This window comes from Phoca vitulina, unplaced genomic scaffold (assembly GCF_004348235.1).
Source record: "Phoca vitulina isolate PV1807 unplaced genomic scaffold, GSC_HSeal_1.0 scaffold1, whole genome shotgun sequence".
In the NCBI taxonomy this organism is placed as follows: domain Eukaryota; kingdom Metazoa; phylum Chordata; class Mammalia; order Carnivora; family Phocidae; genus Phoca; species Phoca vitulina.
Window position 1 is genome coordinate 32,367,359 of NW_022589704.1, and position 25,342 is coordinate 32,392,700.

A 25,342-nucleotide genomic window follows, 5' to 3' on the forward strand; every position below is an offset into this window, starting at 1 on the left:
CAATCTCACTTCCACAGTCCTAATTAAGATTATATCCAGATATTCATGCCATTCATCCCAAGATGTTATATAATGCTTTATTAAAATTAAATATACTCAATACACATCAGCCTTCTTATATATGTGTATTTCCGGCAACAACTGAAAAAAAAACAATAAATTTGAGAATTTTCACATTAAAAAAAACTTTATTTTCCCTCACTATACTTTCTTTGGGTTTATTCTTGTCTTCTTGAAATGGATGGCATATTAATGATCTATTTCTGTATAACAAATTAAATAAATTAAATATAGAAGCTTAAACAACAAATATTTTATCAGTTTTTTGGGTGATGAATTCAAAACCAGCTCAGAATTTCTGAGCCTTCATCATAGTGAAGATGTCAAGTAGGGCTGCAGTCATAGCAAAGCTTGACTGGGCTGGAAGAACTACTTTCAACCTCACTCATGTGGTTGGTGGCTGGCAAGGCTTCAGTTCTTCATAACATGGGGCTCTCCACTGGGCTGCATACAACATAGCAGCTCGCTTCACCAAATCAATGATCCAAGAAAAAAAGGAGTAACCGAGATGAAAACAAGAGTGTCTTTTCTAATTTCGGAAATGATATACCATCGCTTCTGCCAAATTCTATGGTCACAAAAGAACCCTGGTACAATGTAGGAGAGGACTGTAAAAGGGTATGAATACCAGGATGTGAAGATCTTTTTTTTTTTTAAAGATTTTATTTATTTGAGAGAGAAAGAATGAGACAGAGAGAGAGCATGAGAGGGGGGAGGGTCAGAGGGAGAAGCAGACTCCCTGCTGAGCAGGGAGCCTGATGCGGGACTCAATCCCGGGACTCCAGGATCATGACCTGAGCTGAAGGCAGTCGCTTAACCAACTGAGCCACCCAGGCACCCAGGATGTGAGGATCTTAAAGGCTGGTGACCACAAATGTCTATCTAGTTCACTAATTTTTAGCCTTTTTTTAAACATATTTATTTATTTTTTTAAGGTTTTATTTATTTATTTGACAGAGAGAGCACGAGCAGGGGGAACAGCAGGCAGAGGAAGAAGCAGGATTCCCGCTGAGCAAGAAGCCCGATGCAGGACTTGATTCCAGGACCGTGGGACCATGACCTGAGCCAAAGACAGATGCTTAACCAACTGAGCCACCCAGGCGCCCCTAAACATTAAGTATTTAGAGTGATAAATTTTCCTAAGTAATGTGTAGCCACTTCCCATCAAGTTCTAAAATTGCAGTACTTTTATCATTCAGGTCCCCCCAAATTCTAATTGATTAATTAATGTATTTATTAATTTATTTATCTACTTATTTATTTTAGAGAGAGAGGTGGAGGAGGGACAGAGGGAGAGGGAGAGCAGGCTCCATGCCCAGCGCGGAGCCTGACTCCGGGCTCCATCTCACAACCATGAGATCATAACCTGAGCCAAAATCAAGAGTCGGACACTTAATTGACTGAGCCACACAATGCCCCTCAGAATTCTAATTTTTATTACTTGTTCTTTAATCAAAGGTTTATTTAAAAGGGTATTTCATGGCCTCCAAACATTCATTTTTAATCTTTTTGCTATTGATTTCTTCCTTCATTGTCATTGTTAAACATAATCTATTATTTTGATCATTAGAAATTTGTTGAAATTTGCTGTTATATCATTTTTGTAAATGTGTGCTTCAAAGGACTGTATGTTGAATATAGTATTCTACAGAAATCCCTAACATCAAGTTTGTCAATTCTATTGTTTGAGTCTTCTGTATCTTTACTGACCTTTTTGTCTATTCATTCTATCAATTATTGACATTTTTTTTTAAACTACTAAGGCAAGTTAAATAGAAAAAAACCCTTAAAATTGTCATATGTTCATTTCTCTGTGTTTATTTTGAGACTATGAGGTATACACAAATTTAAAATTGTTATATTTTCCTGGTGAATTGAACTGTTTTGTTTTGCTGAACATGGCTTTATTTCACTTTACTCTTGGAAAAAATTTCATTTGGTTGGAAATAATAGATAGGTAAGTCTTTTCTTTAAAGATGTCAACCTTTTCCCTTCTGTCGTTATTACTGAAAAATCAGCTATTAATCTGTCATCCCTTTGAAGATAATCTTTTTTCCTCTGCAGCTTTTAAGATTTTTCTTTCTCTTTGATTTTCTGCAAAACCACTACAATTTCACTACAATGTAACTTGGTATGGAATTAGTTTTACTTATTCTGCTTGAAATTCAGTGGACTTTCATTAATCTTGGAACACTCTCACCTGTAATCTCTTCAAATATTACATTTGTTTCATTCTTCCTTTCCTGTCCTTTTCAGAGTCCAATTAAACATGTATTAAGCCTTTTCACACTAGCCTTCATATCTCTTAACCTTCCTTCCATATTTTCCATTTCTTTGACTCCTAGCTTATATTGTAAAAAGGACTTATCTCCCTTCCAATTCTCTAATTCTCTTCTGCTGTCTAAACTCCTATCAACCACATTTATTGGTTTTTAAATATCATTATTGGGTTTTCCCCCTATTTCTAGATATTCTATTTCTTTTTAAAAACTGCTAGTTCACTTTTTATATCATATTTCTCTGTTTCTAACTTGTTTTGTTTTTTAAATTTTGGTATCTTTGAAATCAAAATGCATCTTACAATTGCTCTCAGAGAGGCTGCTGTTAAGACCTATCTGTCAATGCCTGTGCAAACCTGGTAACAGCTGTTTCATATTGATATCCTTTCACTAGATTTATGCACAAAGTACTACCACATGTTGAGTTTAATCGCTGTTCAAAATGTTCGAAAAATTATACGATGATTAGGCAATAAAATGAAGTTATTGTGTACACAAAAAAGACATGAAAACAGAGCAGTAGGGTATAATTTGACATTAATGACACAACTATTTGTTACTGTAGAAATAATCACGATTTTATGTTTTATGGCAAGGCAACAGCTAAGTGCTTTACAAAACTGACAATGGGAGACCCTCAAAAGAGGAAAACTGAAATACATGCAAAAGAATTACCTACCAATGCCAATCAGTGCAAATAAAGACAAGAGAACCTATCAAATCGCTTGGAAAAGATGAAAGAAATTCCAAGGCAATGAAAGTCTGGTATGGTTGATTCATACATCATGAATTAAAGTATTAAGCTGCAATTTGAAAAAATACTTGGTATCTGAAGTTTCTTCTTCCAGAAGGATTGCATTTGCTTGTACCAAGCACCAGACTAGTCTGCATGACCTGGGTCTTTCTGGACTTTCCCTACAACGAAAGGTAAAATTGATTTGCAAATTTATGAAAGAATCAACTGGTGGTACCATCCTCTCAGGAACTTTTCACCTTTTGGCTCTGCTTAACACAAAGCCATTTTCCCTTGGAGTCCCCAAGTAAAGATGAAAGATGAGGTGGGTCTGTTCCCAGTTGATCTTTACCCCACAGGTGTACACCTCTGGGGATCATAAGAGAAAATCTATTAAGACTTCTCACTCTGATTAGTCCCTTAGCTTTGACTTCCTCCTTCCATCCACAAGACCATGAAAACAAAAGCTCAAGTTCACCAGAAAAAGTAGCTTCCATTCTCCATCTACCTAAATTCCTGTTTCCACTAAGATTTAGCCTCATAAAGCCTTACCATCATCTTGCCAGCTTCTCAATGATATCAAGATATTTCTTAAATTTTATTCAGAATTCTAATTTTCAGAAAGGTTGGTCCAACAACCTAGCCTAATTTATTACCAAACAGAAAGTCTAAATTAAGGTCACTTTTCCTTTGTACTTTTGGTCAGGATTTCTATGTGCCTGGAACATATTCTGTGGCTCTTAAACTACAATCCATTCTTTAAAACCTTGAACAAAGCTATCTCTTTAATCAATCCCTGATGACTTCATTCATCTTCCCTAAGGTCTCACATCTAAGCCTACAATCTAAATGGGAAACTGACTCTAGTTGGAAAAGCATGCCCATAGATGAAGTCAGTCAATTAAACAGATAAAAGAGACAAAATTTTGATGAAAAGCCTGTCACATCTTGAAAGGTTTGGAAGTCATTTTAACATAGATGAAAAAGCAATATTCATATAGAGGTCTACATAAAAAATAGGCTTAGAATACACTAATCCCTAGAGAGCAGATTTCATATTTTACTTTAGGTATTTCTTAAATTACAATAAAAAACTCGTCATTCAGATAACTAAGTTCCAGGTTTGATCAACATAGTATAGAAAATTCACAGTTAAACTTAGCAAGACTTGAAAAAGCCAACATCTGAAATGTTCAAATGTTAGGTAAAACATGACTTGCTCATTAATTTTGTGTTTACCTTGGAGTTTCACACATGGTGGAAAGGTAAAGAAATGTCTGGCTCAGGTGTTTTTGGGAAATCAGTCAAGTGATCAAACATACCACTGCGGTATGGGATGCTAATAGCAGGAAAGGCTGTACATATGTAGGGACAGGAAATACAAAGGAACTCTCTGTACTTTCAGTTCAATTTTGCTATGAATCTAAAACTGCTCTAAAAAATGAAGTTTATTTTAAAAAATTTTTAAAAAGAAAGAGGAAAATACACAATTCAAGAGATAAAATGATAGTAAATAACATCTGTATACAGCAGATACCCAATAACTAGTTAATTGGACTACAGTGAATTTTATTTTTAAGATTTATTCAAAAAAAAGATTTTATTTATTTATTTGACAGAGAGAGACACAGTGAGAGCGGGAACACAAGCAGGGGGAGCAGGAGAGGGAGAAGCAGGCTTCCCGTGGAGCAGGGAGCCCAAAGCGGGGCTCGATCCCAGGACCCTGGGTTCATGACCTGAGCTGAAGGCAGATGCATAACGACCGAGCCACCCAGGCGCCCGAATTTTTTTTTTTTTTTTTTGCCCGAATTTTTTTTTTAAGATTTTATTTATTTATTTGCCAGAGAGAGAACCCAAGCAGGGGGAGTGGGAGAGGGAGAAGCAGACTCCCCGCTGAGCAAGGAGCCCAATGAGGGGCTCAATCCCAGGACCCTGGGATCATGACCTGAACCGAGGGCAGACGCTTAACGGACTGAGCCACCCAGGCGTCCCTGAATTCTTTTATAAGATTTTATTTTTTAAGTTTTTTTTTTTTAGTAATCTCTACACCCAACACAGAGCTCAAACTCAAGACCCTGAGATCTAGAGTTGCATGCTGTTCCGAATGAGCCAGTCAGGCACTCCTACCTACAGTGAATTCTTTTAAGAAAAGCCCACCACTGTGCATGTATTAACTAAATATAACACTGATACTTTTTAAATGGAGCTTAAAAGCTTAAAGTTGAAGTTTCATGTCAGGTTGAAGTTTTTCAAATTTAATATCTTAATGATTTGTAGTAGTAAATGTAATTAATTTATAGACTTTTCAATCACATCGATAGAGTACGTTAACTGAAAATCACTGAAAAATGAAATTTTTACTTTCAGCATGTCTGTATTTCTATAAATTGTATCTTAAATTTTAAAAATTTCAATCCTAACATAAAACACTACTACTTTTCTAAGAATATAAATCTAAATTAGAAAATTTATATATTTTATCCCTAAAATGAAATTCATTCACTAGAAAATTGAAATTTTATATTTAAAGCTATTTAAATTTTGTATTTTAACAAAAATCCTAAGTCAAAATTATTCAATAAAAAAGTATAAATTCACCTCACAATGATATCATGAATTAAAATAGTACCATTCTTTCCTACTATGCAAATGTTTAATGTCACAAAAAATAATTTAACAGTTAAATGTATCAAACAAAACTACATTTTTTTACAGAGGCAAACTGTTGTGAAATTTTGTGAGAGAAGTATGGATCAATTAATGCTTTGGTTCAATGTGAGTAGACAACCCTATAAGCCTGAATTTAAGTCACAAGACTATAAATTAAAAGAAAATGTTGAAACACCCAAAGAACAAATAATCCAATCAAAAAATGGGCAGAAGACATGAACAGACATTTCCACAAAGAAGACATCCAAATGGCCAACAGTCACATGAAAAAGTGCTCAACATCACTCAGCATCAGGGAAATACAAATCAAAACCACAATGAGATACCTCCTCACACCAGTCAGAACGGCTAAAATTAACAGATCAGGAAATGACAGATGTTGGCAAGGATGCGGAGAAAGGAGAACACTCCTACACTATTGGTGGGAATGCAAACTGGTGCAGCCACTCTGGAAAACAGTATGGAGGTTCCTCAAAAAGTTGAAAATAGAGCTACCCTACGTCCCAGCAATTGCACTACTAGGTATTTACCCTAAAGATACAGTGATCCAAAGGGGCACCTACACCCCAATGTTTATAGCAGCAATGTCCACAATAGCCAAACTATGGAAAGAGCCCATATGTCCGCTGACAGATGAATGGATAAAGAAGATGTGAGGTGTGTGTGGGGGGGTGTGTGTATATATATAAATAAATATATATACACACCCCCACACACACAATGGAATATTAGCAGCCATCAAAAAAAAAAAAATGAAATCTTGCCATTTGCAATGTGGATGGAACTAGAGGGTATTATGCTAAGCAAAATAAGTCAATCAGAGAAAGACCTAAATTATCATATGATCTCACGGATATGCAGAATTTAAGAAACAAAACAGAGGATCATAGGGGAAGGGAAGAAAAAATGAAACAAAATGAAACCAGAGAGGGAGACAAACCATAAAAGACTCTTAATCTTAGGAAACAAACTGAGGGCTGCTGGAGGGGAGGGGGGTGGGGGGATGGAGTGGCTGCATGATGGACACTGGGGAGGGTATGTGTTGTGGTGAGCACTGGGTGTTGTGTAAGACTGATGAATCACACACCGTACCCCTGAAACAAATACTACATTATATGTTAATTTAAAAAAAATTTTTTAAATCAAAAAAGAAAAAGAAAAAAGAAAATGTTGATATGCCTTAGGTATAGGTAAGAACAAGTTACTTTCAATATTTTAAAAGACAGTATAGTCCAGGGGTGCCTGGGTAGCTCAACCAGTTAAGTGTCTGTTTCTTGATTTAAGCTCAGGTCATGATCTCAGGGTTATGAGACTGAGCCACACGTTGGGCTTGGTGCTGGGTGTGGAGCCTGCTTAAGCTTCTCTCTCTCTCTCCCTCACCTTCTGCCCCTCTCTCCCACCCCCCAACTGCCGTCGCTGGCCCATGCACACACACACTATTAAAAAAAAAAAAAAAGTTTAAAAAAACAGTATAGTACATATAAATATATTTAAGAGCAGAGCTCCTTGTTTCCCTTATTGAAAAATAAATGGCACATTATAAGGTGATTTCCATTCTTTTCAGTAAAAGCTGAGGAAAAGATGAGGAAATCAGTGCTTCTAACTCTTGCCTGAATTCTGACATCATCAAAGGAGTTGATTTATAGTTATGGCAGATTCCAGTCATTTCAGATAGTTACCCACATCTTAATAGATTTTGAAATACCAGAATAAAATTTTCAGAAAAAATAAGTTCCATTTTCACAAAATAAATCAAATTTTTTGTCAAAACCTCTGAGAATAAACCGAAAAAGCAAGTTAGGTGGCCAAACACTTAAATTCATATACTACAAGGCACTAAACTTTGATCTATAAGCATTATATTTTACATATTTTAAAATGAAGGACTACTGAGAAGTAAGTGCAGCACCTGATTCCAAATGTACCTACTTACAATTCATAATGATTCTAATAAAGGAGAATATTTAAAATGGCAACCACTAAGTACCAATGATTAAAGTAAGTTATGATTTTTTCATAACTTTTTCAACTTTAATATTTTTCTGGAACTTAGGAATAGTCTAATTATCCACATCTTAACCAGTACACACATAAAACTATTCTAAGTAGTTTTATAATATATTGTAAAAGTAGCAAACCTGCATTAGAAATATCAACAGTATACCTAAGAAAAAATGAATAAAGTAAAACATCTATCATTTACCTACCATAAATCTGATCTGAGTTAAAGGGATTATACATATACATGTCTCAGTCCCAAAGTCTGAAGCTAACCTAATAGAAAACCTCAGCCTTTCTCCCCCCATAAAGTGAAGAGGAAGACAAGTATGTCTTTTTTAAAAGATTTTGTTTATTTGACAGACAGAGAGAAAGCACAAGTAGGCAGAGCAGCAGGCAGACGGAGAGGGAGAAGCAGGCTCCCCGCTGAATAGGGAGCCTGATGTGGGGCTCAATCCCAGGACCCTGGGATCATGACCTGAGCTGAAGGCAGACGCTTAACTGACTGAGCCACCAAGGTGTCCCAACAAGTATGTCTTTTATTTCAAATACTACAGAACATCATGCTGGAGTTACTAGACAATATAGTTAAGGGGAAAGATTTATACGATCTGAAGAGAAACCAGAGTATACACAATATAGTTAAGACAAGAGAAAATAAGTGAAGGCAGAAGAATTAGAAAGTGGACTTCCCATTTTCTATAGGGGCCTTTCTATATGCAGGAAGCCAGATGAGTTGTTCAGTCATAAGAAAGTATAGTCTCCAATGCCCTCCTCAGACATACCAAAAGAACAATGAGAGAAAAAGAACCTCTAAGAATATGGAGCCAAGTGCAATAAAGAACAGTGACCTGTGCACCTACTCCCAAGAACAGAACCAAGGAACATTCCTTCTCTGAAAGTAGAGGGACCAGGCGACATTTGCCCAGTTTTCAGAATTGCTATGGACCAAAGCCTCCGATATGCCTCCTATTCTTTCTTTTTCAAGAGCCTTTACTGTGGCATTACTATCTCAGTTTCATCACAATATGTTGGGTTTGTAAGGGCCAGATATCAACATGTGTCGTCCGAGGTCACGGGTCTCAGCAATAAAAACCACAACTGGACCTGATATGTATTACAAGATCTTGGGTTTCAACTGATACCAGGATTGGATGAGACTTCTGGAGTTCTTAAAATGGACATGAAGTAGATTTTGTATATGGGAGAGATACAAATAATTGTAACCAAGAAATCAGACTGTGGCAGACTGGATTGTTGGTCCCAAATTTCACCCCCTTGTAGTAAATCTGCCAAGTAATTTTGCAATAAGGAAAGGAAGCTATAGAAAAGGTAAGGTAGCAGCAGTATGTCAGATACTGACCAAGGCTTGTGTTTCTAAAACATGTCCAAGAACCCTGGGAGTTATTAGAAATATTTCTGGGTCCATAAGTTTCATATAAAAATTTGTAAAGTTTGTACTCACATTTCTATGAATTTTCAAATTAATTTAAGTCTATTAAAGCTGACTACCTTGTTACCTAGTACTCAATTTCACTGGTCACATTTGCACTGCTACCAATAATCATCAGTGACTATTCAATTTGTAGAGCTATATTTTTCAAATTACAGATGGATTCTTGGCAATCCGAAAATTTTCAGATATTCTAGAGTAGTGCCACGCAAAGTGGGGTACAGGGGGAGCAGAGGGAGAGGAAGAGAAGCAGACTTCCCGCTGAGCACAGAGCCCCATGTGGGGTTTAATCTCACAACACTGAGATCACCACCTGAGCCTAAACCAAGAGTCCGACTGCACTACCCAGGCACCCCACCAATAATCTCTTATCAATTCCAGTATATGCTCCATAATGCTTTTCTTTATTGCCATACTGAATTTGACAGTACGGACTACTCCCTTCTTTATAAAAGCCCTCTACTTGAGGCAACTACTCACTCCTGGTTGTCCTCCCATTCAAACTCCTACAAACTCTTCTATCCTCTTCTTAAATGATAATGTTCTCCAGCACTCCCTATGACCTTATTCTCTTCTTACTTTTATATAACTCTTCAGTAATTGCCAATAAAACCTGAATCTGCCAATAAAAAACCTGAGAATTATTTTAGAATGTTATTTTTCACTCATGCTCCTATCTACACATTTAAGTGCTATCAATTCTACTTTCTACCAGGGAAGTTCAAATTTTGATATTCAAAAGAAAAGAATAAGAAATATTCATGTATCTTGGGGCGCCTGGGTGGCTCAGTCGTTAAGCATTTGCCTTCGGCTCAGGTCATGGTCCCAGGGTCCTGGGATCTGGCCCTGCGTCGGGCTCCCTGTTCTGCGGGAAGCCTGCTTCTCCCTCTCCCACTCCCCCTGCTTGTGTTCCCTCTCTCGCTGTGTCTCTGTCAAATAAACAAAATCTTAAAAAAAAAAAAAAAAAGAAATATTCATGTACCTTAACAACTTTTTAGAGTGGTGCATAAGCTCCTCAAGTCAAACCACAAAGGTAATATATTCCTTTCCATGTCTATTGATATAAAATATTCATTTCGTGCTCTCACATCTAACTTCCTAAAATAAACAGGTAATCACTACTACTGAGCTGCTAGCAATTTTTTTTGTTTTGCTTCAAGTCAAATGTTACTTTCTTTATATACAAAGTCATTATTAAATCACAGAAAATTAAGAGCCATTTTACACTTTGCACATACCAGGTTAAATTATAAGGGCTGATGTATACTGAGGCATCTTACTAAAAGCTTCACTTCTGATTATAATTAAATTATAATTTTCTCATTGGAAGAGTTTATGTTCATTCCATTTTTTCTAAATCTATATAAAAAAAGAGGTACTTACCTTTTTATTTGAATAAAAACTCTAAATTCTATTTTCTTTATGAAGCAAAACTTTTATTCTGAAAAGGAAGTTTACTCTGAGCTCACTGCAAAACTATCTATTTCAGTCATATTCCAGATTTAGCAGGACAAAGGGCAACAGCAGGAAATGGAGCATCACCAAGGTCCAAAACAAACTTGGTTTAGAGTAAAAAAAAAAAAAAAAAAAAATTTCATATTATTAGGATAATTAAGCACTATGCTTGAAAGAAAAATAAAAACAGATTAAAAATTAAGACACTGATGAGCAGTGCTTCATCATTAGACAAAAAGATAATACTGTTCTCTGCTATATTAAATAAAGGCAAATGGAAGTATTGATACACACTCTCGAGCTCATACATGTATTTTAAAACTACTAATAGAGATAACATTTTATATTTCTTACCCTTACAGTGCATTTCAATATAATCAATTCATCTTTTCTCAACAACTTTGAGATGCAAAAACAGTTATTTTTTCCCATTTCACAGATGAGAAAACTGTTAACATGAAGAAATTATGTAACCTCTTTTCAGGTCCTTCCTTAAGCTCAGAAGCAAAACTGGGACTAAATCTTGGCTCTAATTCTATAGCTTCACAAAACTTTTTAGTGTAAAATGAGTATCAAAAAAAAAAAAGAAAAGCAAATGATAAAAATGAACCATAAATTTCAACCCACATTGCCACATTTCAAATGTCATGATGCTTTTGAGTCGCCTTGTGTCTTCTCAGTGAGTTCATGCATTTGATACTTTCCACTACACAGAACAAAAATAACTTAATCTTATCTAAGAATTTGAGAGGCTCAGTTTCTCTTCTGCATATTCTGGTGATCAACTATAGCACTCCCAAAAGGCCGAATGTGGAACACAAATATATCCTAATGCCTATCAGGGGAGCTGAGAGACTTTATGATACATATTACGTCTTGCTATTTGCAATATATGAATTCCAAAAAGTTGTATGATAATGTAGAGACGAAAACTGTTCTCAGCACTGTCTCTCTTACCATAAGCACATTATGTAAAAAAATGTCAAAGGATACAGGGAATAACATGGTGCCTATGACAGATAATATGAACTAAAATCTTCAGATATTAAAAAGTAAATCAATTTGCCTTTAATACTTAAGAAAAATATGCTCAGACAAGAAGTAGTTAACTACTAAACTAAAATCCAGATACATGATTAAACCCGTTCAAATTAATGTTTAACTTAGAAGAGCTATATGAAATGTACTGTTAATGAAATCCTTGACCCTGGGTGGGTATGACCATTCGGAGGTAAGTTCAGACTACATAATCTAGTGAAATTATCTGTAGAAAGCAGGAATGTTGGGTCTTCAGAAATCATCCTGCCTCTATTATGTAATAACAACTACATGACGTTAACAAATAACCTACTAAGAAGATGCATGTTTCTAAAATGCAATTAAATCCTATTCCTAGAAGGAGAAAATGAAAAATTAGACCTGAAAAGTTTGGTTAGAAAAACAAACTGCCAAGTTTTTTACCCAAATTTTCAAATATAAAGTTTAATATGTGGGAAGCCATCTGCTAAAAACTGAAACCAGTAATTTATTTTAATTGTGTACTTGATTTAATCACTAGCATTTAGGCTTACAACCGAACCCAGACTAACAGAAAACGTATTTATATATTCTCTTTTCTTTTGCCTACCTAAACAGTATGACCCAATGATTATTTCTGATATTACCCTATTTAAACACCTACTAAACTTTTTAACTCGCAATGGTAACTTTTAAAATATCACATTACATGGAAACCCTATAGTAATACCTTAATATTGATCTGTGGCTAATACACTGTGGAATACCTACGCTGGTTAGCACTGTGGCAAATATGGAGGATGTCCTAACCTTACCACTCTGAAGCAGACTTTCAAAAATCTTCGAAGTCATCTTCTTTAATGAGGTATGCATACAATTTTTGGTATTTATAGCACACCAACTAGGGCAGCAAAATGGTAGACAATATTTAAATTTTAATCATTAAAGATCAACTTGAGGGGACTTGGGTCGGTTAAGCGTCTGCCTTCGGCTCAGGTCAGGATCCTGGGATCGAGCCCCGCATCACGCTCCCTGCTCAGCTGGGAGTCTGCTTCTCCCTCTCCCTTTGCCTGCTGCTCCCCCTGTTTCTGCTCTCCCCCTCTCTCTGTCAAATAAATAAATAAAATCTTAAAAAAAAGAAAAAAGTCTTAAAAAAAAAGATGAACTTGATACTTAAGAAAAATAACTGGTCACCTTGGGAGGATGCTAGTAAATCAAGTCATTATTCTGAAAACAAAGAGAAATAATCAAATATTTATTCTGCCTGCCTTCCCTTTAAGGAACTGTCAAACAGCTGATAAGGGAACACTTGTCTATATATGTTCTGCTAATAAAGAAATGATAGAATTGGAATATCACAGTTTTGCAAACTCCTAATGAAATAATTAATACATTTAGGTAAAACTCACTGATAGTGGAGACACTTATAAATTATTCTAGGCTTCCCCCGCCAAAGAGAACATGAATCTGCCAAGTCTCTAGATCTGCCAGTTTGCAGACACCAGGAGAGAAAAATAATTAATTAAAATCAAGGAATTAAACCAGCAAAACCCAGACTGAGGAAAACTCTAATGTCAAAACCTGGTTTCTTGGGCACCTGGGTGGCTCAGTCGGTTGGGTGTCTGCCTTTGCCTCGGGTTGTGATCCCAGGATCCTGGGATCGAGTCTTACATCGGGCTCCCTGCTCAGCGGAGAGCCTGCTTCTCCCTCTCCCTCTACTGTTCCCCCTGCTTGTGCTCTCTCTCCCTCCCTCTCTCTCTCTGTCAAATAAATAAATAAAATATTAAAAAAAAAAAACAAAAACAAAACCTGGTTTCTTCAACAAATAAATAGAAGGAATAAAAAGTATGGTGAAGGACAGCCTATAGATTAAAAGATTTAACACACATTTTCAACAAAATATGATGTGTATACTTTGTTTAAATATTGAGTCAAACAGCAGGAAAATAAGAACATTTATGATACTACCAGAGAAGTTTGAATACTGACCAGATATTTGATGATTCAAAGAATTATCATATTGTGATGATGTTTTTAAGAAGAGTTCTTATTTTATAGATATACTTTTAAATACTTATAGATAAGATTATGTTGTCTAGGATGTGCTTTAAAATAATGCAGGGATAGTGGAGGGTTATAGATGAAAACATTACCAAACATGAACTGGATTGAAGCAGGATGACAGATACAAAAGGGTTCACTGTATTATCTTCTCTATTTATGCCCACTTGAAATTTTCCATAAGGAAAAGCTTAAAAAAGAAGATGAACTTAAAAGGTCTATATGACAATCCATAAGCATAAGGACAAAACAAATGCACGTCCCTCAGAGGTCAAAACAAATGAAAATCTTAATGGTGAGTTAGACAAGCATTCTCCCTACACACACACATACACGTGTACCACACACACTCTTACATGAAATAGGAGAATATGTGAGACCCAAAGAGGTAAGTCTTGCTCAAGGTGACAAAATAAAACAGGAGCAGAGCCAAAACTAAACTTAACAATTACAAGCCCACAAAGAAGTCTAAGTTGGAGCTAAGTTATAAGATCTGTGCAATCCTGAAGTAAGTCTGATAACCCATCAAAGGTGTAAAAAAAAGTCTTAAAAGTTAGGTGAAAAAAAGAGGCAGGTGTTTTGAAAGGCAATATGCTAGAGTAAGAGCAATAAGCCTAGAGGGTATAGAGAACAACTGGGCATTTGGTAATCATCCTCACCAGGGAGCAGAAGTGTTAAATCTATGATATATATTTGGAAACTACTTGAATTCCAAGTGTTTGTAAAAAAGAAAGTCGTTGTCTAGTTTACAAGCTTACACATGAAATGATGAAACATAAAATCATTATTTTAATAACAATTTTTGAAAATAGTTGAAAAAAATTTTAAATCTTATTAAGTGCCCAACTGATTTAAATCTTAAACATAAAAACGGGATTTATTAAAGAAAAAAAAAAAGGGCGGGGGGATTTATCTTCCTGTCCAAAAACAGGCTTTAAAATTTGACCATGAAGGGTCTTCATTATTTACTTAGACATCTTATAAAGGAGTAAAGATTCATATTTATACTAAAAGTCATCAAGAATAAAACTCTGGGTATGCCAACAAACTATACTATCTTTTCTTTTTTTTTTTTTTTAAGATTTTATTTTTAAGTAATCTCTACACCTTACGTGGGGCTCAAACTCACAAACCCCGAGATCACGAGTCGCATGCTCTACCAACTGAGCCAGCCAGGTGCCCCATACTATCTTTTCAATAAGCACAATGACAAATAAAACAGGAACTCCACCTACAAGCAGCATAACTAATTAATAACACAATGTAACCCTTATCTTTTATCATCCTGAAAATATAAAACCTAGTAAGTTAAATGTATTTTTAAATAAATCATTTTTAAACCACCAGACATTCATACTAAAATGCATTTTAATTTTTGGCTGACGTGTGTTAGTGACTATTTTCAAAAGTGGTGAATTAGGGGCGCCTGGGTGGCTCAGTCATTAAGCGTCTGCCTTCGGCTCAGGTCATGATCCCAGGTCCTGGGATCGAGCCCCGCATTGGGCTCCCTGCTCTGCGGGAAGCCTGCTTCTCACTCTCCCCTCCCTCTGCTTGTGTTCCCTCTCTCGCTGTGTCTCTGTCAAATAAATAAAATCTAAAAAAAAAAAAAAAGTGGTGAATTAGATTCCTTTTTTATTAGAAGAGTGGTCTCTTTTTAAAAAGACATTTCTGGCATTAAATTACACAAGACTAAAAAGCTATTTTAAAAATCCATATCAAACATTTCAAAGTTGATGTCCTTCAGTAACTCTAAGAAATACCAAACCAGGAAGTTAAAGAAAATTCCCGTGTGACCTCTAAAATTTAGTATTAGAGATAACTGAGATGGTTTGTTAAAGAATAACTTGTTCTTTAAAAAGCTGAATAAAAAAGAAACCCAAAGGGATAATGCAGAAACAGAAGCTGAGACTTGAGAACTTCACCACAGACTTAAAGTAACTCAAGTAGTAAATTAGAGATGTTTCTCTGACCCTCTCCAATATCTTCATAGTAGTAATGTAGCTCCTCTCTTGAAAAACATGTTTTTAAGTAGTATCCTCCTCCAATAACCTAAAATCAAAGCTAACATGTAAAAACTCACATAAAGACAAACACAAAAAATTATTTTTGAATGCGAAAATAAAAAATATTAAGGAGTCATAATGGATAAAAGTGTGGACTTGACTCAGGTGGTTCTGCTTCTCAATAGCCCCTTTAACTTCTGCATCAATTTTCTTATCAGCAAAAGGGGATAATTACAATACCCATCTCACAGGATTGTTGTGAGGGTCAAATGAGACAATACTCATAAGGTGCTATCATCACAGTAAGCTTACAGAAACCACCTCAAATCAGTAACATGTTTACATAAGCAATAACCTTTTTAAAGCTAATTAAAAAGGTTAATTATAGTAAAAATGCTGAAGGCTCATAAAAATATCTCTAGCCCACCCCCAATTTGTGGGAGAAAAAGAAAAGCACATAAACAAATATTTTATTTTTCTCCTAAGGTCATAATGTTACTTATATAATTTGGGGATCACTTAAGAAAAATATCAAAACCATACCTACAGGTTTTAAAAATGTGTCAATATTGTGCATGTGTTCAAACCTGGAAAAGTGGGAAACAGAAAATTCCATGCTTTTAAATTTTGGGTCATTACTATGAATAAAAATATGCTACTATCCATTAAATAAAATAAGGCCAGTCACAAAATTTTATAACAAAGTATTTTAAAACTTAGAAATAAAAAGGAAAGCAATTACCTTTGTACAATAAAGCATCCAAAGTTCAAAGAGCCTCTCTCTGGATGCCATTCTGGCTTTCACTCTGGCACTTTAATTTTTCCTCAAAAAAAAAAAAAAATTATGTTCAAGACCACAGCATGTTCATTTTATTTTCCAAGTTTTTCAGCCGTTACAGTAAAGCTCAAAGCAGTAGGGAGAACAAAAAGAAGTGGAACAAATGGACTGTCTTCTGGTCAATAAAATTCAGTTCAAGCAGTTACTCCAACTTATCTTCATCAGTGGTAGTTGGGCGATTAAATAATCTGTGAAAGAGAAAAATACGTAAGGGTTTGCTAGAAACAGAGACCATATTAAAAACTAGATTTACCAGAACTATAGATTTATCCACTTCACTTCCTGCAAACAACCAGCTAAGCTTTTATGGTGATCGAGTTCACAAAAACTAGTGCTTCAGGAAAACATCACAGCTAACACAGTATTTCACACCGATATAAAGTTAGAATTCTCTAGGGCAGACCCTGAAAGATGAGTACTCATAACCAAAAATGTGCCCCGTTGCCACTCATATTTTCTATATACATAAAGAAAGCAACACTCACTAGTGCTGTATTTCAAAGACAAAGAATCCCTTAGAATTTTCTAGTCTGCTTCTTAAAACTTGTTGGGAATGTTTGTCGTTGAGTTACAGGGCAGGGCGTGGGGAGGAGGGTGACGAATTCCTGGTTTGTTTATTTTAACAATACTCAAGAGAGTGAAAGCAGACCGGCCCACCTGGCCTCTCTACCTCTCCGACCGGGAAGAAGGAAGGAGCACGCACGAACCGGCACGGAAAACACCCAGAGAAAGCCTCCATGTGTTTTCAGGGATCTTTAAATTTCCTCCTCGCATCCCAGACAACCAAAACAGAGGCAAACCTAAGGTGTGCCAAGCAGCCAACAGAGGCTTTGGAAATAGGACGACGCGAGCTCGGCATCCACCGACCCGCTATCCACGCCCGGCCGACAGCACTGGGACACACCCGGGTCAACCTCGCCCCCTCACAGCCGCCCCAGAATCTACTGCGCGTTCCCCACCACGCACCCTGGGGCCTCCCACATCTGCCACGCGGCCCCTTCTTCCCTACGACCCGCTCCCCTCACCGCGCTCACGTTGGGGGCTGCGCCAAGGCCGCCAGGCCGACATCTAACTTACTTCCCTCGCCCCCTTCCCCAGCCGAAGTCCCGTGTCACCTCGCAGCAGGACAGGCGGGCGGGAGAAGGAGGCGGGGCGGCGACGGCGCGAGGTGGGGAGTGAGGGCCTGGAGGAGCCAAGGGCGGGGCTGTCCTCTCGGCTAATCACTACGGCCTCTAAGGATTTATCGGGCCCCGGGGCAGGAGCTGTTCATTGGTCGCACAGGCTGGAAGGGGGCGGGGTGACTTGAAGACCCGCCCCAGCATTCCTGCGCAGTCGCAGTCGGCCGTGCTCCCGAAGATTCGGGGACTGGCGCCAGCTGGGGCGTTCCAGTCAGTCTTACCCAGGCTGGACGTGTAGGATGATCGACGTGCTGACGTTCTTGCCCCGCCACTACTGGGGACGGTAGCATTTGGTTGATGGCGTCATTTCCGGGATTCATCTGAGGGCGGAGAATCCTGGAGTGCTAACTAAAGGGGATTTTTGTCTTCATTTTTTGTAAAAAGGGGATTGGTCTTGGGAGCGTATACTATTGTGAAAACAAAACAAAACAAAAACAAAAGTCCTTTTCCCCAATCGCGTTTCTGCCTTCTACTTTCGCAGTTGCGAAATGTCCAATCCAAAGGGATTATTTTGACAATACTAAAGGCTTCAAAGGGTTTTTGCTTTTTCAGGAAAAGAAAAAGCAAAGGCTGCATTTACTAGATATAGACAACTTCTAGGAGATATTTGTCTAAAGGGGGTGTGAAGACACATAGATTAATCACCTCTGGTACACCTGAACATTTTAAAAACTTTGTATTATGAAAAATGTCAGCCATATGCAAAAGTAAACTAGTATAATGAAACTCCACATACCATCACCCATCTTCAAAGATTACCAACTAATGTCCTATCTTGTTTCATCTATACCAAAACTTGGCAAACTGTGAACAGCCAGAGTATTTTAGGTTTTGCAGACTCTCTTGCTTGGTATGTATTTAAAAATTAATATAAGAATATTTAGTGACATTTGAAAATTAGGTGAAATTCAAGTTTTAGTGTTGTAAAGTTTGTTGGAACACAGCCATGTCCATTCCTTTACTCTTTTTATACACACCACCACTACCACTCTGTGAGTTACCACTAAATCTTTTCTAGATTATTATGATAGCCTCTGCCTATGCCCTCTCCCTACCCATGGATTATTCCCAACACAGTAAGCAAAGTGATCTTTTAGCATAGAAATAAGATGTCACTCCTCTGCTAAAAACCCTCCAGTAGTTTCCCATCCCACTTAAAACAGCAAGCAAGGACCTGTGTTTTCCTCCCACACTTAGCTCTCTAACTTCTCTCAACTATTTTGGCCTTCCTTTATTTCAGTCCAGACAAAAGGCTTCCTTGCTGCTCCTAAAATTCACAAAGGATACTCCATTTTCAGTGATTTTACATAAGCTGTTCCTCTACCTGGAATGCTCCTTCCCCAAATGTCCACACACAATCTTCAAGTCTCTGCTGAAGAATCACCTTTTCTGTTTGTATAGTCATACCCCTGAATTTTTGTGTCCTCCCAAAATTCGTATGTTGACATCCTTTGAAGGAGGTAGGGCCTTTGAAAGTAGATCCTGAGGGAGGAGCCCTTATGAATGGGATTAGTATTCTTATGAAGTCGATTTCACAGAGCTCCCTGGCCCTTCGCACTATGTGAGAATACAAGAAGTATGGGACCTGAAAGATGGCATTCACATAATCACCCCATCTTGGACTTCCAGCCCACAGAACTTAAAAAAAAAAAAAAAAAAATGGTTTGTAATCTACCCAGTCTGTGGTGTTTTGTTATAGCAGCCCAAACATTCTAAGACATCAGTAAAGCATTCCTCATCCTTTTTTTAGAAAATAGCATCCCTTTTTCTCCCTTACTCTATTTTTCACTGTAGAACTTAACAGCTGACATATAATTTCTTTGTCTTTTGGAAATTCCCCTAGTAAAATGTAAGCACTATTAAAACAGGGACTCTATTCACTGGTATATACATTCAGGTCCTTGAATAGTGTCTTATACACAATAGGTGCCCAATAAATATTTGCAGACTACAAAATGAAATTACCTATTTCACTATATGTCTGTGTATTATTCCAAGTCCCTTCTTGAGTCTGTCAAATTCTGCTGGCGTCAGCCAGATGCCAATAAGTATTCCACTGCTGAGACTTCTGACAGATCCCTGGAGTGGGGATAAGCTTTGGTTTTATGAGTGGTCCTTAACCAATACTTAGGTGTCTCCACCAATGAAGCTATAACCACTTTATCTTCAGAAATAGCTCAAGGCAAACACAGTTGCCACCTGGAAAACACATTTTCTTACTGAGACTATTAGTTGCCTTCTGAAACAACATGGCCTTGTTATGTTAAAATCATATTTCTGGCCTAATTTTCATGACAAAAGGTGTTAACCTTAAAAAGAAAGCCAGCAAAAATGGTTTTATCTGGGAATAACAGAATTGCAATTCAGAACATGCACTCTAAGGTAAAACCATAGGCAAATCCAACAAACAAAGGAGAGGAACATTATTTTATGGAGAAGAAGGAGGAAGTTGGGAGAGATTGTTCTGAAAATCCACTGGACATGAGTTCTACATGATGATGGTTTCTCACCGGCCAAGTTGCAGGGGTAGTAGATTTTTTGTAGAAGATGCAATGTACTTCTTTCCCCATTGGAGACGGTAATTGATGATTCTTCCCTGTTTAAGATTCTTCTGTTGGGGTCTATAATTGACAATTCTTCCGGTAATTGATGTTGAGTGGTACTGGCTCCCACTTCTAACCTCCCTTTCTATCCTTCCTACTCTACTGTAGTGAGGATTCTCTTTATTTTCAAAAGGCATACTCATGAACTGAAATGGCCCTGCCTAAATCCACTGGATGCTTCTGTGTTCAAATAGTTTCTCATCTGATGACAGGGTTAGGAGTTTCAGTTCCCTTCACCTATATAACCTTAGATTGTTACTAAATTAATAAACAATGCAAATTATATCTACCAAGACCAATGGATAACTTATGTAAATCAATCAGGGCATTATCACCCCAGTGAAATAATTACATAAAGAGGTAAATTATAGGGGCGCCTGGGTCACTCAGCTGGTTAAGCGTCTGATTTTGGCTTAGGTCATGATCTCAGGGTCCTGGAATCGAGCCCTGCATCGGGCTCCTTGCTCAGCAGGGAGCCTGCTGCTCCCCCTGCTTGTGCTCTCTCTCTCTCAAATGAATAAATAAAATCTTTTTTAAAAAGAAAACTCTTCCTTTAAAAAAAAAAAAGAGGTAAATTATAATCTTGGGATTGCTTTTTCACCATGACTCAGAGCCAGTAAAATTAATAAGATTAGCTTGATAGGTAGTGATATCTTGTAAAAACCCGCATGCAATCATTCCCATTATGGACAACCTGTCAATTGAAGCAGATACTCAACTGTGCTAGATAGAACACAGTTTCGCTTGGACAGAGTTGGAGACATGTAAACAAGTTAACACTCTCAACTTCCCCTTTCATAAATTCTGTCTTGCCCATTTCCCTTCAATCCATACCTTTTCAGTTAGCATGGCTACAGGCTTGTTGATTTTGTTGATCTTTTCCTAAAACCAGTTTTTGGTTTTATTGATTCTCAATATTGTTTTCCTGTTTTCAATTTCATTGATTTCTCCTCTACTTTTTATTATTTTTTTCCTGCTATGTTTTTCTAGTTTCCTAAGATGAAAGTTTAGGTGAATGATTTTAGATTTTTCTTCTATTCTAATGCATTCAGTGCTATGATTTTCCCTTAAGCACTGATTTTGCGGCACACCTCACAAGTTTTTGTGTTTTTTTAAAGATTTTATTTATTTATTTGAGAGAGAGAGAGCACGAGCAGGGAAGAGGGGGAAAGGGAGAAGCAGGGAGCCCAATGCGGGGCTCGATCCCAGGATTGAACTGATCATGACCTAAGGCAAAGGCAGATGGCAGACCCTTAACCGATTGAGGCACCCAGGCGCCCCACACTTCACAAGTTTTAATAAATTGTATTTACATTTTCATTTAGTTCAAAATATGTTTTAATTTTTCATGGAATTTCTTCTTTGACCATATATTATTTAGAATTATGTTGTTTAGGGGCACCTAGGTGGCTCAGTCAGTTAAGCATCTGCCTTTGGCTCAGGTCCTGATCTCAGGGTCCTGGAACCCAGCCCCAGGTCAGGCTCCATGCTCAGTCAGGAGTCTGCTTCTTCCTCTGCCCCTCTCCCTGCTTTTGTATCTTGCAACTTTACTGAATTCATTTATCAGTTCTAGTAATTCTTTTGGTGGAGTCTTTTGGGTTTTCTATATATAGTATCATGTCATCTGCAATAGTGAATGTTTTACTTCTTCCTTAATGATTTAGATGCCTTTTATTTCTTTCTGTTGTCTGATGGCTGTGGCTAGGATTTCCAGTACTATGTTCAGTAACAGCGATGAGAATGGACATTCTTGTCTTGTTCCTGACCTTAAGGGAAAAGCTCCCAGTTTTGCGCCTTATTTCTATTCCTTTAAATTTGTGAAGATGTGTTTTATGGCTCAGAATGGGGTCTATCTTGGTGAATTTTCCATGTAAACTTAAGAAGAATATGTATTCTGCCGTTGTTGTGTGAAACAGTTGATAGACGTCAACTATATCCAATATGATTGATGGTGATGTTGAGTTCAACTCTGTCCTATGTCTGCCTGCTGAATTTGTCCATTTTTTTATATGGTTGGAGCAGATTCATCTATTTCTCCTTGCAGTTCTATCAGTTTTTCCTCACATAATTTGATGTTTTCTTGTTAAGAACACACACATTAAGAATTTATTTTTTAACTAATTAGTTAATTTATTTATTTAAAGTAGGCTCCATGCCCAATGTGGGACTTGACCTCACAAACCTGTGATCAAGAGTCACATGCTCTACTGACAGAGCCAGCCAGGCACCCCAAGAATTTGTATATCCTCTTGGATAATTGGCCCCTTTATCATTATGTAATGCCCCTCTTTATCCGTGATAAATTTCCTTGCTCTGAAGTCTGTTCTATCTGAGGTTAATATAGCTACTTCTGCTTTCTTTTGATTAGTGTTAGGATGGTTTATCTTTCTCTGCCCATCTATTTTTCATCTATATGTGCCTTTATATTTAAAGTTGGTTTCTTGTAGGGCACCTGGGTGGCTCAGTTGTTAAACATCTGCCTTTGGCTCAGGTAATGGTCCCAGGGTCCTGGGATGGAGTCCCACATCGGGCTCCCTGCTCAGCGGGAAGCCTGCCTCTTCCTCTCCCACTCCCCCTGCTTGTGTTCCTTTTCTCACTATGTCTCTTTCTGTCAAATAAATAAAATCTTAAAAAAAAGTAAAGTTGGTTTCTTGTAGACAACCTATAGCCGAGTCTTAATTTTTTGATCCACTTTGACAATCTCTGTCTTCTAAATAGTATATTTAAATCATTGGTATTTAAAGTGATTATTGATATAGTTATACTAATATGTACCATATTTGTTACTGGTTTCTATTTGTTGCCTTTATTCTTTGTTCCTATTTTTTTCTTCCACTTTTTCCTCCTTTTATGGTTTTAATTGAACATTTTATATAATATCATTTCCTCTTCTGTTTTTTTTTAAAGTTCTGCCAGAATTCTTTTTTAAAGATTTTATTTATTTATTCATGAGAGACAGAGAGAGAGAGAGGCAAAGGGAGAAGCAGGCTCCCAAGGAGCAGGGAGCCCGATGCGGGACTCGATCCCAGGACCCTGAGATCATGACCTGAGCCGAAGGCAGACGCTTAACCATCTGAGCCACCCAAGCGCCCTCTCTTTGCTTTTTTTTTAGTGGTTGCCTAGAATTTGCAATATACATTTACAACTCAACCAAATCCACTTTTAAATAAACTTATACTGCTTCACAGATATTATAAGAGCCTTATAATAACAAAATATTTCCTAATTCCTCCCTCCATCCCTTATATCATTGCCACCATTCATTTCACCTATACATAAGCATGTATATACATATATACATAAACACACATAATTGAATGTATTGTTGCTATTATTTTAAATAATTGTTAGACCATTTAAAAATAAGAAAAGTAAAAGGTTTTATTTTACTTTTCACTTATTCTTTCTCTGATGCTCTTCTTTTCTTTATGTAGATTGGAGTTGCTGACCTATATCTTTTTTCTTCTTTCTGAAGAACAATTTTTTTTTTTTTTTAGAGAGAGAGCGAGCGAGCTGGGGAGAGGGGCAGAGGGAGAGAGAGAGGGAACCTTAAGCACGCTCCATATCCAGCATGGAATTCAACACGGGGCTCAATCTAACAACCCTGAGTTCATAACCTGAGCCAAGATCAAGAGTGGGACACTTAACCACTGAGCCACCCAGGTGCCCCTCTGAAGAACTTTTAACATTTCTTGCAAGGCAAGAATTTCCCTTAATTTTTTATTATTTATATGTATTTATTTTGTCTAAGAAAGTCTTTATTTCCACCCCCTTCACTTTTGAAGGATAATTTCACAAAATACAGAATTCTAGGTTGGTGTTTTTTCTCTCAGTACTTTAAATATTTCTCTCCACTATTTGCTTGCATGGTTTCTGAAAAGCAGTTAGACATAATATTTATCTTTGCTGCTCTATAATACTTTTTCCCCTCTGGCTCCTTTCAAGATTTTTCCTCTATCTTTGGGACGTCTGGGTGGCCCAGTCGTTAAGTGTTTGCCTTCAGCTCATGTCATGATCCCAGGGTCCTGGGATCGAGTCCCACATCGGGCTCCTTGTTCTCCCTCTGCCTCTGCTGTTCCCCCTGCTTGTGCTTGCTCTCAATCCAACAAATAAATAAAATCTTAAAAAAAAATTTTTTTTCTCTATCTTTGATATCTTTTTTTAAATTTTATTTTTTTAAGATTTTATTTATTTATTTGACAGAGAGAGAGAGAGAGAGTTAGCGAGAGCAGGAACACTAGCGGGGGAGTGGGAGAGGGAGAAGCAGGCTTCCCGCCGAGCAGGGAGCCCGATGCAGGGCTCGATCCCAGGACCCTGGGATCATGACCTGACCCGAAGGCAGACGCTTAACAGCTGAGCCACCCAGGCGCCCTTATCTTTGATATCTTTGACATTCTAATATTTGACTATGATATGCCTAGGTGTAGCTTTTTTTTTGGCATTTATCTTACTTGATGTTCTCTCAGATTCCTGGATCTGTGATTTGGTGTCTGTCCTTACTTTGGGGAAATTCTCAGTCTTTATTGCTTCAAATATTTCTTCTGTTCCTTTTTTACCTCTGGTGTACCCATTACACACATTACACTTTTTGTAGCTGTCCCACAGTTCTTGGCTATTTTGTTCTGATTTTTTCAGGTTTTTTTCTGTTTGCGTTTCCATTTTGGAAGTTTCTATTAACGTATCCTCAAGCCCAGAGGGTGTTTTCTCAGCCATGTCCAGTCTACTGATAAAAGCCATCCTTCATTTCTGTTATAGTGCTTTTGATCTGTAGCATTTCTTTTTGAATCTTAGAATTTCCATCTTTCTGTGTACATTATCCATCACTTCTTGCATGCTGTTTACTTTATTGCAGCCATTAGTATATTAATAATAATTGTCTTAAATTCCCTGTATGATAATTCTCAACATCCCAGCCATATATGAGTCTGGTTCTGATGCTTGCTCTGTTTCTTCAAACTGTGTTTTTTGCCTTTTAGTATGCCTTGTAAGTTTTT

General features: G+C 37.2%; 1 protein-coding gene across 2 annotated transcripts in view; it reads right to left on the bottom strand.

Moving 5' to 3' along the window:
- Nucleotides 1–16,554, bottom strand: part of NBEAL1 (neurobeachin like 1) — a 179,402-nt gene extending 162,848 nt beyond the window's left edge. For both annotated transcript variants that reach the window (XM_032404324.1, XM_032404314.1), the window contains exon 1: nt 16,472–16,554. In XM_032404324.1, the coding sequence (XP_032260215.1) occupies nt 16,472–16,522 (51 nt within the window). In that variant the 5' untranslated portion in view covers nt 16,523–16,554. The remainder of the gene's footprint in view (nt 1–16,471) is intronic.
- Between the last annotated feature and the right edge of the window lie 8,788 nt (nt 16,555–25,342).